At 54.6% G+C, this 19,646-nt stretch overlaps 1 protein-coding gene across 6 annotated transcripts in view; it reads right to left on the bottom strand.

Annotated features, from left to right (window-relative positions):
- AGAP1 (ArfGAP with GTPase domain, ankyrin repeat and PH domain 1) overlaps nucleotides 1–19,646 on the bottom strand; it is a 546,313-nt gene that overhangs the window by 506,693 nt on the left and 19,974 nt on the right. The window contains exon 1 of one of the 6 annotated variants that reach the window (XM_053903418.1): nucleotides 10,374–10,425. The exons of the other annotated variants lie outside the window; for them this stretch is intronic. Coding sequence (XP_053759393.1) covers nucleotides 10,374–10,410 — 37 coding nt within the window. The 5' untranslated portion in view covers nucleotides 10,411–10,425. Of the gene's footprint in view, nucleotides 1–10,373; nucleotides 10,426–19,646 lie in introns of those variants that run through there. 6 annotated transcript variants of the gene reach the window in all.

A 19,646-nucleotide genomic window follows, 5' to 3' on the forward strand; every position in this document is an offset into this window, starting at 1 on the left:
GTCTCCAAGGCCATGGGGACACGCAGGCGTTCATTTTACTGTCCCTCAAGCGGCACGTGTTTGTCGTGTGAATGCTTGTTTATGTGAAGTCAAAACGTGTCCTGATGCAGGACCCTGTCCCACTGTGACTGCTAAACAGAATAACTGTGTTTTTGAACTGTTTGAGGAAGAGGTCCATGCATATAAGGACAAAAATTTCCAGAATATTCCAGAGAAAATTAACTGTAATTACTTTTGGTATTTATACTCCTTAAAAGCAAAAAAAAAAAAAAAAAAAGAACAAAAACAAAAATAAAAACCCTGACCGTATATTACTATTTTTTTTTTTTTAAATAAATGCTCTCCAAAGCTGCGTCTATCTAGACGCACGCAGTTCAAGGAACTGATCGCGTAAAGAACGATGTTGGGTTTAAAATGAGGCTGCAAACATCTCTCCGGATCCACACCCGTTTTATTCCATGGCACCAAAAGCAGTAGTCGTTGATTCCTCTGTGAAGTCTCCGTGCCAGCCTGAATCGCCTCCTCCTTTTCACGCCGAAAGGCTCCCGGATGAGAAGGGAGAAACGCCCTGTCTCCACGGACGGTTCCCATTCCTCCTGTACCTTTCATCCCTTCGTAATGGTCTCTGCATCCCCCCACCCCCCCCCCAGAATGCATCGAGGATTTGCACCTCAGCTATTCTCTTAGGCTCCTTAAGAAGATTCTGTAGAGATTTTCTCGAGTCTGCTCTTCTCCCAGGAGAATAAGCAGCAGCCGTGTGGAGTCTTGAAAAACATCATTTGTGTTCCTGATAACCAGGCTCTTCTCTCTTTTCGGTCTTGTTAAATGAGAATGATTTGTTCTGTCCTCAACAAGGATATGGACAAGGGCTGAGGGGGACAATCAGAACCGGAGCGTCCCCAACAGCTGCCACTCACCCTGCCTGTGCCCGTTCCCCAAGCTTCGGGAGGAAGCGGGATCTGAACGCAGACCCAGGAGGGCCAAGACGGAGGCGTCAGGAACTTCCTTGCCCCGGACCAAAAAAGGGCTTCGTTTCCAACGCCCAAAACCCTGGAGGGAAGGAAATCTATGTTCCTCTCCTGGCTCTTCATTTTGTAAAACTTTTTTTTTTTATTCTTTAGAAGCAGGCTCCGCGCCCAACGTGGGGCTCGAACTCACCACCCTGAGATCAAGAGTCCCATGCTCTAGGGACTGAGCCAGCCAGGTGTCCCCCAGTGGCTCCTCCTTTCCATCCACACCCACAGTCTCTCCCATCCCCAAGGAGGGCCCAAGAGCTAACACGTTCGCCCTCAGCGGCCCCACACAACCCCACCTTCAAGCTTCTTTAAGATTCTCTTCTCAGAAACGAATGACTAGTGTCCTCAGGAGAAGGAGGATGCAAACCTACTGCCACTGCCTCTGTCCCCAGCGCAGGCCCTCTGGGGGCTACTGTGGTGACCGGTGCCGCCTCACCCCTAGGGCGCCTTCCTCTCACTCCACAGGGGAAAATGCAGGAAGGAGCTAGAGAGAAAACTTACAAAAGCAGGTGCAACGTGGAAACAAGCACTCGTGGCAGCCACAGCATCCCTAAAAAGGACCACGGATGGGAGGCCAGAGAGACCGGCATCCTTCAGGGACAAGACCTGTCACCATCCCTGTATCTCGAGAGATAGCACAAGGTTCAATTTAAAACTCCCTAAAATTCAGCGCCTGGCACAGCTCAAGATTCCAAAGCCCCGTTCCTGCTCCATGCCCTTCCTGCCATCTCTTAAACACTGACCTCCCAACGCATCACCAGTTTCGGCCACAGACGGTAACATTCCCAATCCCAGCAGAAGGCGCACACAGAGCGAGTCACGCCAACGGCTGCCCTGCTGTAGGCATCCTTCCGGACCCACGGACATCACCACCGTCCGCCAGGCGCGCCAGCCTGCTGCTCCCTCTTACGGGAGCTGGAAGTTTGCATGTAAAACACAGGTGATGCTTTGCTGTGAGAAAATAAGCCATTTAAAACTTGCACTTTAAAAAGTGGTGATGAGGGGCGCCTGGGTGGCTCAGGGGACTCTTGATTTCAACTCAGGTCATGATCTCACGGCTCATGAGCTTGAGCCCCGCGTCGGGCCCTGGGCTGACAGCGCGGAGCCTGCTTGGGATTCTCCCTCCCTCTCCCTCTCTCTCTCCCTCTCTCTCCCCCCCCCCCCCCACTTCTGACCCTCCTGCTCTCTCTCAAGCTCGAACGTTCTCTCAAATAAATAAAAAAAGAAAAACTTTCAAAAGTAGTTGATGAGACACACAAGGTTTTCTTTCTGGCTTCCACCAGGGAAAAATGGTTTTAAATGCTAGAAGGAAGTAACAGTGACAGTCGTCCGTTTATTTTAATGGCGTTAAAACACCATAATAAACTCACAACAAATTTAAAAAACATCCTTCCTCTGGTTCCCCAGGGTGTTCCAGGTCCTCCTCTGGAATACTAAATCCCATGCGGGATGGCACACTTCAAAGCGTCCCCAAAAGGAAAAGGCACTGTGGACCCAGAAGCAGGGACGGTCGCTGCAGGGGGAGGGGCCTCCAGTGACATCCTGCTCCGTGCACCCAACAAGGAGAAGCAAAGCAGACGAGACCTGTGCACAGAGAACGTCCCAGAGAACACGGCCCCTGGGGTCAGGGGCACCCCCGTGCTCTGTGTGCAGGAACGTGCATGCACACACACGCAGTGGCCGAGGTTTCCTCCTGAGCCCGGGGGTGAGGCCAGGGCATAATCTGATGGACCCTGGGACCCATAATGCTACTCACGTAAGAGACTCCTTCTTCTTCAACAGCACCAGCACAGCACACCTCGGCCGAAAACAGACCTGGCTGCTGCCTCGTGAGTTCAAGACTTGACATTCTAAACCAGGCAACACCCGTCTGTACCACCGTAAACACTCAAAGGCTCCAAATAAGCCTCTAACCCTATTTTCTTTTCAACAACATGACAAATATGGATGAGACTTCACAGTGGCTCTCGGAGGTTACCCTGAGGAAAGCGGGGCGTAAGCGGAGATTCAGCGTTTATCTGGAATGTGCAACAACTGTGACCACAGCAGGCGTATCAGCGGCTGCAGAAAACAGGAATGAAGGGTAACGTGAAGCCACTTAGTGTGGCTGGTACAAAATACAGCCACTCACCTCTTGAAGAAACGAGTCTTCAAGCCTGCTACTTAGGGGAAAGCATGCCGGGTTTACTGGTGACAAGGCACAGAATTTAAAATGTGACGGACTTAATGCTGTGCAGGAAAAACAGGGGGCGGGGGGGGGGGGGGGAATGCAAGTGACTTCCAGCGTGAGTCCCCTTAAGTCACTCAGTGGCTCGGGCCTCAAAACATCCATGATCCACAGCCAAGGTATTCCAAGTGTTGAGGTAACTATTGCACAGGGTCCAGAGTTCAAGCATTTGAACTTGAAAACTCCTACAGGTTCAGCAACAGCAATATTGGAAGTGATCACGGGAATCCAAGGGACGGTTTTCATTCAGAGAGCTGCGAGCCCCTAAGACTGCCACTATTCGACATGGTGGGGCCGGGGGGTGACCTGAGATGCAAACTCGCGGTGCTGTAACTGCACTGTCCCCCTGCAGCCACCCGCCCACCACTGCCTGCCGCTCCTTCGCCCTATGCGGGTGCATTGCTCCTCTGAGCGTCACGGCTCCCCCCGCCCCGCCCGGCTCCCAAGATGTTCCTATGACATCCCAAGCCCCCCCACCCCCCCATCGGGGGCTCCGCGCAGAGCTCCCACCACCCCATCCGGACGTCTCCGTCCTTCCAGGCCCCCTTCCTCCAGCCCTGCGGCCAGACGTCCCCTCTCAGCCACGCCTCCCGCCGTGACCTCGCCACGTTCTCACGCCCCCACCTGCACACGCACAGCCCCCCCCCCCCCCGCTGTGTCCCGTTCCTTATCCCGTGTTCCCCGCCTCTGTGCCGTGTGCTGTACCGAATTCAGCCTCTCGCTAATCCCTCCCGCCCCACAGCGGGCTTGGCTACAGAAAGGCCGCTTCGTGCCAGGTTCCTTCACTGCTGAGTCCCCAGCCTGGCCCGGGGGCCGGCACGTGGGAGCCGCTCCCCAGGGACCCGCGACCCTGCGGTTGAGCGAGTGAATACACGAACACACAAAGGAGCCACGGGGCTCCCACACCTGCCCAACTGCCAGAAAAGCAGGGGGCTCGGAGTCTGTCGTGTCGGGAGGCTCAGGGAGGGGCGGCGAAGAACCAGAACGAGGGAGGAAAACAGAGCCACGGAGACCTAAGAGAAGCGGACACGCTGTCTGAGCCGGGCACACAGTTCAAATCGTTTCTCCGCGAAGCTCGGGTGGGCTCTCCTCCCGGACGGAGCTCCGCCCACAGTGCTCCCTCCGCCCACAGTGCTCCCGGCAGGTGCATTTCCTGGAGCCGCCTTAAGCACCAAGGTACACGGTGCAGGGGGCCAGAGGGGACCGGACAGCGCCAGTAACTGCGGCACACACAGCCACGCACCCACGTCCACACCCTCGCGTTTACACACACACACACCCACCCACAATGGGTTCCATTCGATCGTGCTAAAGAAAGAGCCACTAAGAAGGTGGGCACCTACTCCCATGGGGAGCCAGAGAGTTTTCATGGAAAACTGGACGTTTAGATCCATTGAGCTGTCCTTGAACGATTAGGACTTCCACTAATGGATACGGAAATTATTTCTTCTTGATGAAAAGCACCATCAGGGGCGCCTGTGTGGCTCAGTCGGTTGAGCCTCCGACTTCGGCTCAGGTCATGATCTGACCTCACAGCTCTGAGTTCGAGCCCCGCGTCGGGCTCTGTGCTGACAGCTCGGAGCCGGGAACCTGCTTTGGATTCTGTGTCTCCCTCTCTCTCTGCCCCTCCCCCACTCGCACTGTCTCTCTCTCTCTCTCTCTCTCTCAAAAATAAACATCAAAAAAAAAAAAATCAAGAGCAAAGGGAAATGCAACGCAATACAAGTTTAAAAGATGAGCCATTTTCGGGGATAAGCCAGTAACAGAGTTGGACGCAAAGGCCTAACTAACTCCTCAGGATAAACCAGAAAGGCCTCTGTGGTCAGACTCTGGAGGGCTCTCCCAAGGCCAGACAGCTGGGGCCCTGAGCTCCAAACACACGTGCCTCCGCTCAGAGAAAGTTCTGGAAAGCAGACCGCTGCCTGCAGGGGGCACGCAAGGGCAGGCGAAGCCAACACCCTCCCACCAGTCCAACCTCGCAGTGGACCCTCACAGCTCACTATGCACACAAACTCACCAATTGGGCAGAAACACCATTTTTGCTGAAGGCTGCAGACGTTCAGGCCCCAGAGAGAGTAGCCTTTGATGAGGCCTCAGGCTTCCCCCAGGGCCCCCCAGGACCGCTCCGTGGCTGGGCCACACGGAGAGCTGCCGGGCTCTGAATGCACTTGCAGTGACCGCCCAGAGCGAGGCCAGGCGCCTGTGACCCCCCCACTCACACATAGTCCTGCCTCTTCCAGACCGCACTTCTCCCTGAAAGGTCACAAGGGAGCAGCACTGGGGTCGCCGCCCACCCCCTCCGCAGGGCACTCCTGCAGGGACCCAGGCTGTTGGGGGGGGGTGGGGGGCTCAGCCCTGGGAGGTGGTGGTGTTCACCAGCCGTGGATCCTTCCCCACCTGCAGACACACCAGCAGAACTCGGGGGGTGGGGGGTAGCGCACGGAAGCATCTGCAGGAAAGAAGCACCCCCGGGTCGGTCGCTCCCTTAAGGCTGGCGTTTGCTTCCTATCGTTACTTGCCCAGTTTCTCTGCGCTATTTTGTGGGAAAAGTCAATGCTGCAACTGATGACTCATCCAAGGAGCCCTGAACAGGGCAGGGTGAGGTTGAAACCAAATGCCCAACAAGGAGAGAGAGAGGGAGAGAGAGAGGGAGAGAGGGAGGGAGGGAGAGAGGGAGGGAGAGAGAGAGGGAGAGAGAGAGGGAGGGAGAGAGAGAGGGAGAGAGAGAGGGAGAGAGAGAGAGAGAGAGAGAGAGGGAGAGAGAGGAGAGAGAGGGAGAGAGAGGGAGAGAGAGGGAGAGAGAGGGAGAGAGAGGGAGAGAGAGGGAGAGAGAGGGAGAGAGAGGGAGAGAGAGAGAGAGAGAGAGAGAGAGGGAGAGAGGGAGAGAGGGAGAGGGGGAGAGGGAGAGAGGGAGAGAGGGAGAGAGAGAGAGGGAGAGAGGGAGAGAGGGAGAGAGGGAGAGAGGGAGAGAGAGAGAGAAAGAGAGAGAGGGAGGGAGGGAGGGAGGGAGGGAGAGAGGGAGAGAGGGAGAGAGGGAGAGAGGGAGAGAGGGAGAGAGAGAGAGAAAGAGAGAGAGGGAGGGAGGGAGGGAGGGAGGGAGAGAGAGAGAGAGGGAGGGAGAGAGACAGAGAGAGAGAGAGAGAGGGAGGGAGGGAAGCTGCCACTATTCCTGGGCACAGGCAGGTTTCCAGGGGTCACCGTGCTTACACCCCCCCACACTGCTCAGAGGCGGCACTACCACCATCCCAGCGTCACTGCACCGGGAAACTGAGGCACAGGGCAGCCCTGAGTTTTACAGAAACAAGCCGCTGTGGGCATATATTATGATGAACTCGAGAATGTATACATGAATGCATGTGCGTAAGTACACTTCTGATCTGATTACTTGTCAAACTTTTATCCAAAAAGGTAAACGGCCTTGATGCTCACTTGGGTTATGGAGACAAACACAGCCCAGTGAGGGGCGGAGGGATGGTCCAGGGGGAGCAGCAGACAGACAGATCTGACAGTTCCCAGCCGTGAGAAAAACCCCAACACTGATTCCACGCTGGCCTCCCAATGCCATTTTCTGAGCATTCCTTTTCATTAGAGCAAAAGACAAAAGAACAAAGCCCCCAAAAAATTATAATAAAGCCTGGCTGATGATTTTAAACACTGGAGTAGGACGCCTGCCATGTGTTTAATCTCAGCCAGAGTGTAATTTTGCTCAACATTCCCAGTAAAATCTTTGTTTTCATCCTCAGCACAAAATGCCACCCAGTTTCTAATTATCTGACATGCTCCTATACAATTTTAATTATAAGATAGTAAACTCGTAAGTAAGAGATGTACACGTTTCCCTAAGACCGTTCAACACTTGTCTGATCCAGAAACATTAATAATCATTAAGCTTCCTTACATAATTTCCTACTAAAATCCACTTGATTTCCTGCCTACCGCAAACATCTGGATCTTCATTTATTTTATAAAGAAAAGAGTCAAAACCTCTTTCATCAGAAGGTGGCTGACTGTGGTTGTTAACGAACTTAAACGTGTTTGATTTTTAACGGACTACCTGTAGACTGAAAAGTAACTCGTCTGGAACACGGCACCCACAGCACGGCCCATGACCCTACACGGCTCTGATGCTCACTAACCTGGTCGCGGTTTGCTCTGCAGCCTTCACACTTAAGTGTGAACCATTAATGGTTTTGGGGAGATTCCCCCCCACCCCGCCTTTTTTTTAAAACGTTTACTTATTTATTTAGAGAGAGCGAGCAAGCAAGCAGGGGGAGGGGCAGAGAGAGAGGGAGAGAGGGAGAGAACCCAAGCAGACTCCATCCCATCGGCGTGGAGCCCGACGCAGGACTCAAACCCACGAACCATGAGATGATGACCTGAGCCAAAATTAACAGTTGGGACGCCCAACCGGGTGAGCCGCCCACATTCCCTGGGATTTTTCTCTTTCCAGGCTCAGTAGCAAAGCAATCCATGTTTTTGTTTACTTCAAACACCATCATGCCAGTACCAGGCACTGAGGACATAAACCAAGGACAGCAAACCATGTGTCTGCCAACACACAGGAGGCTCCGAGCGGAAGGGACACCACGGCCACCACTCGCCGCAGGCGGGCAGGAGACGAGGGGTGAACTGAGGTGGGGGTGCTTGGTTTTACCTGCTTTATAACATCAGTTTCTGCCATTTTGTTTTTTCTTTGAAGCACTCAAAAAGCTTTACGAAGAGATCTAGTTTGGGATGGGTCCATTCCAATCCGTCCATGATTAAATACCACACAGCCATCCGAAACCGCGTCGGTGGGAAGGTGGGCACGGGAAAATGTCACTGACAAAGATTAAGTAGGAAGAAACTGGACGCGCCGTTGTGCACGTGATACCCAGGACCCCTCAACAAACAGGAAGGTGGGGAAAACACACGCCCCCTCAAAGTAACCGTGGTTGCCTGCCCATGGAGTGATAATGGGCGATTTTTTCCCTTCTTTTCGTGTCCCACATTTTCTGTATTGAGCAGGTAACAGATTAGCAACCAGAACAAGAGCTGAATTTATTCCCTGCAAATTCTGCTTTTGGGGCTCAATACTACCTCTTCTCCTGTCTTCCCTGTTTCCCGTTTAAAAATCCCAAGCATAGGGGCGCCTGGGTGGCTCAGTCGGTTGAGCATCCGACTTCAGCTCAGGTCACAATCTCACGGTCCGTGAGTTCGAGCCCCGCGTCGGGCTCTGGGCTGACGGCTCAGAGCCTGGAGCCTGCTTCCGATTCTGTGTCTCCCTCTCTCTCTGCCCCTCCCCTGTTCATGTTCTCTCTCTGTCTCAAAAATAAATAAATGTTAAATAAATAAATAAATAAATATTAAAAAAGAAAAAGAAAATAAAAATCCCAAGCATAGACAAGCGTCGGCCAGGTGTCCAGGTGTCCGGGTCAGTGGAGGAGTCCTCCCTCCCTGCAAAGCTGGGGCTCCTGCAGGGGCAAACGTGGACAGAGAACCATGGTCTCCCAACACCCCCCCAGAGACACCATGTGAACAAGGCACAAATCATTACTGCATCTCCAGGCAGAGAGCGGCAGGTGACATGGGAGAGGGCCACTCACAAGGGATGGGACTCAAAAACAGTGTCTGGGAGATGCGGACAGGGTGTACCAGGGCCAAAAGGCAGGTAGTGTCCCCAACGGCATGCAGGAGGGGACAGAGCAGTGGGCGGCGGGGAAAGCTGTGCAGGGCAGAGTAAGGAGGCCTCCTGGGTGCTGACGATGAGCAGGGGGGAGGCTGGCTGCACAGGGGGAGGGGATCCCTGCCGAGAAGGATGCCCACAGGCATCGGTCTGGACCAGGAGAAGAAGCTGGGATTCCAAACTCAGCCTCCCCACGCGACTAGACGTGGGGTACACACACATTAGCAGGCCTGTGCCAACGGCCGCAAATCACTATCCGCTACTCATCTCCTAACTGTACTTCCTAAACTGTGCTGTAAGCTAGCAGACTCACCAGATACCTGACGCCCAGCAGGGCCCACGCCCCGTCCCCACCCTGAGTAGACGGCTGAGCCCCAGCGATGACAGGCGTGCCCCCGACCCTGCAGTCCGGGAGATGAATCACCTACAGGATCTTCAGAAACACAGAGAGAGGGGACTGTCGTGACAGGCAGAGAAGTGTGCCCCCCACACCCGATGTGCACACACCGAACCCCCAGATCCTGTGACCTTACCTTACACGACAAGGGGGCTTTGCAGGTGTGAGGAGGTTAAGGGTCTCGTTCTGGATTGTCCACATGGGCCCATGTAACCGTGAGGGTCCTGAGAGTTTGGGAAGGGGAAGCAGGAGAGAGAGGGGAATGTGAGGAGGGAAGCAGAGGCCAGGCAGGGCCTGGAGGAAGCTACCGCCGCTGCCCTTGCGGACAGAGAAGAGCCGTGTGCCAGAAACCGCCAGAGACGGGAGGAAAAGGCAAGGGGATGACCCCCCCCACCCCCCGTGGTGCCTCTGAAGGAGCACAGGTCTGCTGGCAACACCTTAACTTTACGACGTGCTCTCTCCAGAACCACAAGAGGACAAGTATGCACCACGAAGCTGGGATAACAGGAAACTAACAGCAAGATCACTAGGGACCCCGAGCACGACCGTGTAGCCCCTCGCTAAGGAGGTACAAGCACCGTCTAACGGGACACCACACTCGGCAGGGGCTGGACCAGCAGTGCGTGGACACCCTCGCTCGGCGACTCTGACCCACCAAGACCTCGAATGGGCAGCAGTGGCTCAGCCAGCTCAGCGACCCGGCAATAATCTGACCCGTGTTTTTTGTTGTTGTTTTTCAAATTTTTTTTAATGTTTTTATTTTTTTGAGAGAGAGAGAGAGAGAGAGAGAAAGAGCATGAGCAGGGGAGGGGCAGAGAGAGAGGGAGACACAGAACCTGAAGCTGGTTCCAGGCTCCGCGCAGTCGGTACAGAGCCCGAGATGGGGCTCGAACCCACAGACCGTGAGATCGTGATCCAAGCTGAAGTCGGAAGCCCGACCGACTGAGCCACCCAGGTGCCCCCCCCCCCCCCGACCCGTGTTTTATGTAACTGCCCCTTGCAGGCCCCATCCAGCACTATGGTGCACGGTTTACCTTCCCGGGTACTTTATAACTCACTTCTACCTACCGCCCCTTCTTCCACAGAAACTTCCGACCCCGGGCATGTCGGCTTCTGTTTTAAACGTCTCCACCCGGAGGAGAGGCGTGGGGCGGCGGGCTGCCCTGGGCTTCCCCGAAGCCCGGGTGCTGATCCCTGCCTCCCCGGCCCTAGGATCCCAAAGCCACACTGATGTGCCTTACCGCCACTTTCCAAGCCCCGGAGGGCAAGGATTCTCCAGCCGTCCCCATCGCCCAGGGAGGCGCGCACAGCCTCTCCCCAGAGGCGGTGCTGTCACAGCTGCGTGCCGCCCTCCCCCCACCCCACCCCGAGGCTGAGGCTCGCGGCCGGGCAGGCCCAGGCGGGATCTGTGCCTGTCCTGCTTCTTCCTCTCCACCTCTGCTCCAGATGCTGCCAACAGCCCTGAGTCACAGGTCAGCCTGCGGGGGGTGAAATGCACGATGGTCCCAAAGGCTCTCATGCGAATGTGTGCACCTCACTTAGGGGATCAGCTGGCTGGGGACAGATTAACACAGGATCAGAAACAACCAGGTGCCCACTGTCCCTCCAGCTCCCGGACTCTGCAGCACGGGAGCTGAACTCTCCTGGCCCGAGCGCCGCCCCCCCCCGTCTTCTCTGCCCGGAGTTGTGCAGCCTAAAGCTGGCTGTGCACCGCCCTCCCTGGTCTCGGGGGCACCTGACACAAGCCACCTGCAAGCTCTTGGCAGTTCTATCTCCGCCCACGGGCTCTGGGGTCGGGCAGCCTGGATACCAGACCTGGTTTCTCCAATCCCCACCTGGAGAACCTCCCGTGAGGCTCACATCCCCTGAGCTTCTGAATCCCCACCATGACACGATGACACGGATCTGGTGGATCATCAGAAGAGGCGGCCAACGCACGCCGAATTCTTGGCGCACGGTAGGTGCCCGCTGAATTGCAGCCGCTGCGATCAGCGGCACAGGGCAACCCCTGGCACCCGCTGCAGAAATGCTCGTTCCCTGGAGAGGACTTAACCACTTCCCACAACAAAGGCTCAGTGCTCTGTGACAGGGCGACACGCAGGCTTTCTCGCAGCGCAGCTGGAACTCCCCTCTCCCCGCAGCACAGGGCTGGCGTGGAGCCACTCCCCGCACGCGGAGTTAAGATTCCAAAGCAAGAGAACGAGGTGGTTTGCAGCCCTCGGCTACAATCGGCCCTGCAGACAAGGAAGGAACGAGAAGGAACCCGAGGGTGCCTGCACACACCCAGGCTCACGAGGGAAGGCGGGAGGCACGCATCTTTCCCAAGTTCCCGCGTAGAGGAAGCTGGGCAGACGGGATTTGCTGAGAAGCCCATCTTCTTTCTCAGACCAGCTGAACCGACCGTCTCCAGCTTCTCCCCTCTGCCTCCCCCCCCAACACCTGGCTCTGACCTTCCCCGGGGCTCGTCCCTGTGTCACTCTCAAATTCGAGACCTGAAGTCAGCCCAAAGTCCATAATCAACATTCTAATGAAACCCAAGAAACAGAAGGCTCAGGTGGAGGGGGGAATCTGAGTGTGTGGGGCCACCTGCCCCTGCCCCTGCCTGCGCCATGGGGCTTGCAGGGTGGAAGCATTAACTCCTCCTGAAACCACCACCCCTCTTCCGACCCAATGCCTGGTGGGGGGAGGGCCTTCTCCTCAGCGGAGGGTAAATCGGTACAAACTTTCTGGAGTCAATGCAACAACACACCGTTTATACTGAAGAAAATCTTGGCACAACAATACCCATCTAGGACAACGTCACCGAGAGGTCAGCGCAGTTACGATGAAAACGTCCCCGGCCGCACACTTTAGGACACGGTTTAGGATACTGAACAAAGCGGCCAACTACGAAACATCCACACACCGGAAAAGACGACAGGTGGAATTCAGCAAAGAGGCTCCACTCGAACCCGCTGCGTGTGAAAACCTCCCAAGAGCCTCTGTCCCGAGATGTGGGCAGACGGGACCAAACGGCGCGTAACATGGGCCAGACCTACACACGGCATCTTGAAATGCTAGGTCTGGGGTTGTGGTTGGTTTTTTTTTTTTTTTTCCCGTCTCTACTTTGAATAATTCTACAATGAACACGAATCATAAATGTTCAAAGTAACAGTTTGAAAATAACAGGATGGCTACTTGTCAGGCATTTTCCCACTTATTAATGTCTTAACGGAGGTCCCTTCAAACCACAGCTCCACTGCTACCTGGCCAGTGGCTCGCTAGGCAGCCTGGGTCCCCCCTCCGGTGGCCACAAGCTACCCACCGCGTGCTGCTTCTCGGGGATTGTGCAACCTCTCGGCTCCTACCTGTCCCTGCTCGTCTGTGGCATGCGGAACAAAATACGAAGCTGACGCAGAAGGATCGCCGTTTCACTTTCGCTGGATACGGTTTCGGGAAGGCTCCAAACGTGACAATACTTCCATTCCAGGAGAAAAACAAGACCGGACCGTCCCCCTCCCCAAAGCGTGTAGAGAAATGCCTCCCGAGAGGAGCTGCTATGGCATCTCGGTGGAAGTTTGCCTGTGTATTTATTTATTTTGTGGACGAACGCTACCAAACCTCACCCACAAACACTTAGGATGCGAGAGGAAAACAGGACTCCTTCAACTTTCAGGCTCGTGATGCATCCAAACTATTCTCAACCTAGAGAAGCAACACATGCCTCAGATTTCCAATCTCGTGGTGGCGATGGCTTTTTACACATCACTCTGAGCGTGCACATCCTCACCAGCACCTTCTTCCCATTTTAATTTATGCACAACGATCTCATAAGGCTCCTACTGCCTCTGAGTCTTTTTTTTTTTTTTTTGGTGGGGGGGCGTTTTTTCTCTAAATAATTCATTGTTTGTTACCCTCACTCATCCACAAGAGATTTTTTTTTTTTAATGTAAACCTTTTTATGTAACAGGATTACAAGACAGATCTTCTATATTTTCGAATGATTTTCTGGCTGCAAAAATAAAAATCTAATTCACAGTCTCCGAGGAAGCAGAGATGAATTCTCAGCAAAGGCGGCAGCCAGGTCCAAGCCTTCCCTGGAAGGAGGCAGGCCCTGGCATCGGAGCTACACCAAGCATCTTCTGCACGGCTGCCCTGGGGATGCTTGTCGTGGCCGGCCCGCAGGTGGTATATCAGCTGCAAGAGCCCAAATGTGCCTGGATTCATCCGAAACACAGAAATCTGGATGCAGCCCTCACTCGGTCCCCCACTTCATAAAGCAGCCTTCTCCGTCCTGCTATTTGCTTACGATCACGTTGATATCTCAAGTTTCAAAGGAGGCAGGTTTTAACGGGGCACCTGGGTAGCTCAGTCGGTGAAGCGTCCGACTTCAGCCCAGGTCATGATCCCAGGGTCGTGGGATTGAGTCCCATGTCAGGCTCTGCTCTGACAGCATGGAGCCTGCTTGGGATTCTCTCTCTCTCCTCTCTGTCTGCCCCTCCTCTGCTTGTACACACGATCTCTCTCAAAATAAATAAACATTTTTTTTTTAAGTTTATAACATACATCACACGAACACACATACACACAGATACACAGAATTCTGTATTTTCTATGCATATCATTACACCTTTGGGGAAGGGGAGGGATGAATTATCATTCAATATCCTTGGTCTCAAGTTTCCACACCTATAAATTGGCAATTAAATCTATGTCTTTGAGTTGCTAGAGGATTAAGCCAATTAATACGTGTAAGCTGATTAACATGATTCACGTCACATAATCTGCAAATTATTATCATTACCAGTGCCAGTTTCACAAGCGTCAAGGTTTTTGGCTCTGACAATTCTACTGCCCTGAACAGGGCGGGGCCCCCCTCTTAGCCCCTGTTGCCATGGCCGGCCGCCAGGACAAGACCCAAGAGGACCCTTCAGCTACAGGACCAACAGGCACAAAGAAGGGCTATCAGAGGCAGCAGCCTGGAAACAAAGTTAACTTCAGGATGATGGTCACCGACAGCTATGCCACTGTCCATCAGGATACAGAAGTGGTATTATTTTGACGATTTCAAAAGTGAATAATCACTCACTTTTTTAAGAGGGTGAGAAAGATCACTCCTCTTTTTCTTGGCGTGGTGTGGGTTGAAGGTTGTTTTCCTAGTCAACACTCAAAAGTTTACGTGTCGTTCTTCTCTTTGCACAACAGCAGAAAACGCCAGCCTAAGAGCCGTTCTAGAAGCTTCAAGCCCCCCCCAACCCCCCTCAAAGGCTGATCTGCAGCTGACACAGGCTGACCCTAAAACAAGGAGATCAAAGTCCACGCTAGGGAGCTGGAGGGGGGCGGGGAGGCCATGATCACAGGAAGTCTTCAGAAGGTTAACTGAAGGGGCTTGGGATCCGGGCTTGTAGCCAGTTTTATTTCTGTCATCTTTAAAGTTCTTCATCAAAACCCCTTTCTGAAAAGCACTCAAAGATCCTGTCAGCGGAGGAAGACGACTCAACGCCCCTCTGCCCAAAGCTGTAGAGACTCGTGATGGGATCAGTTCATCAGTCAACTGCTAAAACACATTTCCCAGCTCCTACTTGGATTACAGAACACAGATGCAAAACAGAGTGTGGCCACACTGCGGTCTTCAGGGGAGAGGAAGATGGTCCACCCCCTTCCCTCTGTCTGGACATTCCTTCTGGGCCAAGCTCAAGGCCAGGGGACTGCAGGGTTAGAGCCCTGACTGAGTCGGCCACTCCTCCCCTCCCTGCAGGGGCAAGGAGGCTCTGCGGGCACAGCAAGAGGCAGTCCTAACTGAGGCCTCACCCCATGTGTCATTAGCCACATTTTATAATTTTTTTCACAATCTGTTTTATACCTTTAAACATTGCTCAGATCTAAACACACATTCTTTCAAATGTGCATAACATAATAACCTAATGGCTCTTACATTTTCCCAGTAAAAACAACCTCAATTAAAATAACAAAGATATCAAAATATAGACATCACATAAATACAATTAAATATATAAAATAAATAAAGATATTACTGGGGCACCCGGGTGGCTCAGTCAGTTAAGCGTCGGACTCTTAATTTCGGCTCAGGTCACGATCTCACAGTTCGGGAGTTCGAGGCCCAAGGTGGGCTCCGTGCTGACAGCTGGGAACCTGCTTGGGATTCTCTGTCTCTCCCTCTCTCATGCTCTCTCTCAAAAATAAACATTTATAAGTAAATAAATAAAATAAGTATAAATATTATAAGAATAAATTATAATAAAGACAGGAAGTAAATAGTTCCGTTTGCGTGTGGAAATTCGCTGCTCCTTGCTTCTGTTCACTTTGGAAGCCCATGGCTGACCTACACCCGCACTGACAGGATCCGACAGGGCTGAAATCAAAGCCCCGATCAGAGTGAATAATGAAGCACCCGTCACGCTGTGTCACCAAGTGATACAGGAAAGGCAGGGGCAGGGGCAGACACTGTTAGGGACTAAACTACGCTCCCCCAATTCCATGTTGAAGCCCAAACTGCCCATGTGGCCGTACCTGCACGCACGGCCTTTAAGGAGGCGACTCAGGTTAAATGAGGTCATAAGGGTGAGGCTCTCTTCCGAGAAGACTGGTGCCCTTCTAAGAGGACAGAGACACGGGGGACGCACACACGCAGAGAAGGCCACGTGAGGACACAGGGAGAAGGTGTCCATCCGTCAGCCAAGGAGAGAGGCCTCAGGAGAAACCAAACCAGGGGACAGCTTGAACTCAGCCTTCCAGCCTCTAAACTCTGAGACAGTAAACGTCTGCTGCATAAGCCTGCCAGTCTGTGACAGTTTGTCGGGAAAGCCCTGCAGACTGACACAGACACTGAGCCCTTCCCACCCCCCACAGCGTCCCCAGACACTCAGATCTGACCCTGCAGGATCCTGTCCATCGACAGCAGTCGCATGGCTAACTTCTGGGTCAATCACATGATGGAGGGTGGATCCCACCGTGGCGACCCCACGGGAGGAGGACAGCCCTACACGGCACGCATCCCCAAGCCGGGCATCCACACCACTAACCCCCATGCTAGGGACATGACCTCAAGTCTCCCGGGGGGGCCAAACGAATGTGCACCCACCAGGCAGACAACTGTCCGAGTGTCCGCGGGTGTGAGGAGAGGCCAGGTGGAGGGAGGTCAGCCAGGAAGAGTGGCAGCACGGACCGGACACCCCGGGTGCCACGCACGTACGCTCATGTCCCCCAAGGGAAGCAGGACGACACTGAGGCTCCGAAGTCCAGAGACCTCCCCGAGGCACACAGCTAGAAAGCAGCACCAGGAGACCTGCGCTGTCCCTCGACCAGTAGTATCTACGGTGGAGAGGCAGAGCTGCCACAGGGAAGGTTCAAACAGAAGATTCCCGAGGTTGAGAGATGAAAAGCACACGGCATCCCTCTTTTATATCCAGATCCGGGAGCAGAGAACACTCAGGAAAGGCGCTCCTTCCACAGGGCACCCAGCCCTGCGCAGCGCGCACGTAAGTGGGTGTCCCCGAGGGCGGGGAAGACCGGAGGCTAGAGCCACGAGGTCTGGAGAGGAAGGAAGCGTGGCCAAGGGCGCACCCGCGGGAGCCGCCCGGTCGGCGTGAGCAGCGGCCCCAGCCACCTGTCACGGCCCACAGGACGACCGGTCCACATGTCTCCCCACACCTGGTATCACCAAGCCACCCCTGCTCTACGAAGTACCTCTCTTGTACGAAGGCTTAAAAGGCCACCCTGTCCTCCGGCATTGTCCCAGCTCCCTGTAGGTTTAATTTCTGTCCTTTCTATTTGCGAGCAATCATTCAAAATGTTTGAGGCCACCAATGAGTTTGCCTGTGATGTGCGTGCATGTTAAAGATCAGCATCCGTGTCAAAAGCCACCCAGGAGCCCCTCACATTCTCTTTGAAAAGCACAAAGTATTCGGCTCCACGGAATTTTCCACACGGAATCACGAGGAAGTGGTGGACTTGAGCAGATGCCTGAAATCACGCCGGCGACCCCCGGCGAGCATCTCCCTGCTGACAGGACGACGTGGGCGCGGTCCCCGCCTGCTCAGGATCCACGCCGGCTTCTGGACACAGCTTCTCCAACGGCGGCGTCTGTGGGCCTGCCCGTCCCCTCTGCTGCCATCCCGGTGGGGCTGTCAATCAAGGTGGCCAAGAGGTGGCTGATTCTGTCCAGGAACAGGAAGACAAGTGTGGCGTCCCAGACGCAGCGACTTGTGCCCGCTCCCTGGACCCTGCCAGTGGATCCGGGCCCAGTCCATCCCCAGGCCTGCTTCCCAGGCTGGCCTCCCATGCTGGCTCACCCCCACACTCTTCTGGTAAATTCCACATAGGCTTGCATTAGCCAGAATGGGGTTCTGATGTTTTCAACCAAGGACCCAAACAGACCAACTTGCCGTGCCCTCCAGCATAAAGAGGAAGCAAATTCCGTTCTTAAATAGCAAAGACTATCCGCTTAGGGCAAACACTGCCTACATTTAGGAACTTTTTTTAGCGCCTTCAATCTGAAGACAATTCCCAAAATGGCAGCTACGGGCAAACAGGCTCGCCGAGTCATCACTATGACCGTGGGCGGCCCCTCCTCTGGGACATCTGAGTACGAGAATATGTGTGCCACACATCAGCGCGCTCCTCGTTGCCACCCGTGGACTCAGCCAAGGGACAAGGCCTTCGCGGTCCTTCCGCTCTCAGGCGGTCAGGCTCCAAGGAGCTCTCACCACCCGCACCGCAGGCCCTGGATGAGACCCTGGGGCCCAGTCCCAAGACCACAGTCCCAGAGCTCTCTGAGCCCTTGCTGGGGAAGGACGGGTCACCCCACGATTAGACCAGGGGCACAGGCCACACGCCTGGCACTGGTGTCGGGAGCCTCCTGAATGACCTCGGGGAGCAGTGGCACTTGACCTGAGCAGTGCAGGTGTCAGCTGGGTCAGAGGAAGAGAAGAATGCCCGGAGCCAGGATGTGGATCATCTGGAACCCGAGGTGGACGAGGGGGCCCTCTGAGGGACAGCTGGAAGTGACGTGCCCCCAGGGACGGGCAAGACCAGGCAGGCCCAGGCAAAGGGCCCCGGGTGCTAAACAAAGTAACTCCATTGTCTTTATTTACCCCATGACTTGTTCTCAGAGGGTGAGGGGTGAGGTCAAGGAATTCCGACTTCCTTGAGCCATTAGAGGCTTTGAGCAGGGCAAGGCCTGGCCGGATCTGTTTTGGAATCTATTTACGGGAGAGCCAAGCTATGCAACACGAATTACCCATCAACATCCTGGGACATCTGAGCCCGCTGAGCAGACGTGCTGGCACAGGAGGTGAGACCTGACGGGATGGCCTGTGCCGGACCCCGTGTCCCAAGAGGATCGCCTGTGCCGGAACCCATGTCCCGACGGGATGGCCTGTGCTGGACCCCGTGACCTGACGGGATGGCCTGTGCTGGACCCCGTGACCTGATGGGATGGCCTGTGCCGGACCCCGTGACCTGACAGGATGGCCTGTGCTGGATCCTGTAAATACAAACACGTGCTCATCTCACGCATGCACACACACGCACACACAATGTGGGGGACCACGCACAACATGTAAGGCTGGGCATAAAGCGTCTCGAGAGAATCCTGGGGGTCATCACACTGTTAAACCCTGAAAGGCTACAGAATCGTTGTTTTATTTAAAGTGATTGTTTTCTTTTAATGTTTAAGAGAAACAGAGCGTGAGCAGGGAGGGGCAGAGAGAGAGACAGGGAGACAAAGAATCTGAAGCAGGCTCCAGGCTTTGAGCTTTCGGCACAGAGCCCGACACAGGGGCTTGAACTCACAAACCTGAGATCACGACCTGAGCCGAAGTCGGACGCTTAACCGACTGAGCCACCCAGGCGCCCCTAGGAAATCAATATTTATTTGGAAGAGCTCAACAGTTCTCTAGAAGGTCTGACGTGTGGGGCGGGAGAGGGCTGTATGTGGTGACACCTTCTGGCTTTTTAACTAAAAACGGCCTCCCTGGCGGCACGGGTGTGCGGGGGTGTGGGGGGGGGGGGGGGGACGCGGGGCCAGCCTCACGAGCTGGCAGGCGGCAGCACATGGCACCCTCGGATGCACCGAAAGGAACGCGGGGACGTGAACACGTCTTCCAAACTCGCGATCTCGAACCTTTAAGACAGTGTGGTGTCGAGAGAAGCCCGTAGGGAAGCCACACCTGAGCCAGAGAAGCACCGCGAGGCCCATCAACTACAGACGAGACCCGGAGAGAAGTGAAGTTCACCCCGAGGAGCGCCCCGTGCAGGCCCAGGCACGCCCACCTCGACCACCCACAAGCCAGCACGGGGGCCCTGGCCAGCCAGGACGGCACGCTTTCCTCGTAGCCTCCA

The sequence above is a fragment of the Panthera pardus genome, unplaced genomic scaffold (assembly GCF_024362965.1).
Source record: "Panthera pardus isolate Hobbes unplaced genomic scaffold, ASM2436296v1 HiC_scaffold_10, whole genome shotgun sequence".
NCBI classification, from domain to species: Eukaryota; Metazoa; Chordata; class Mammalia; order Carnivora; family Felidae; genus Panthera; species Panthera pardus.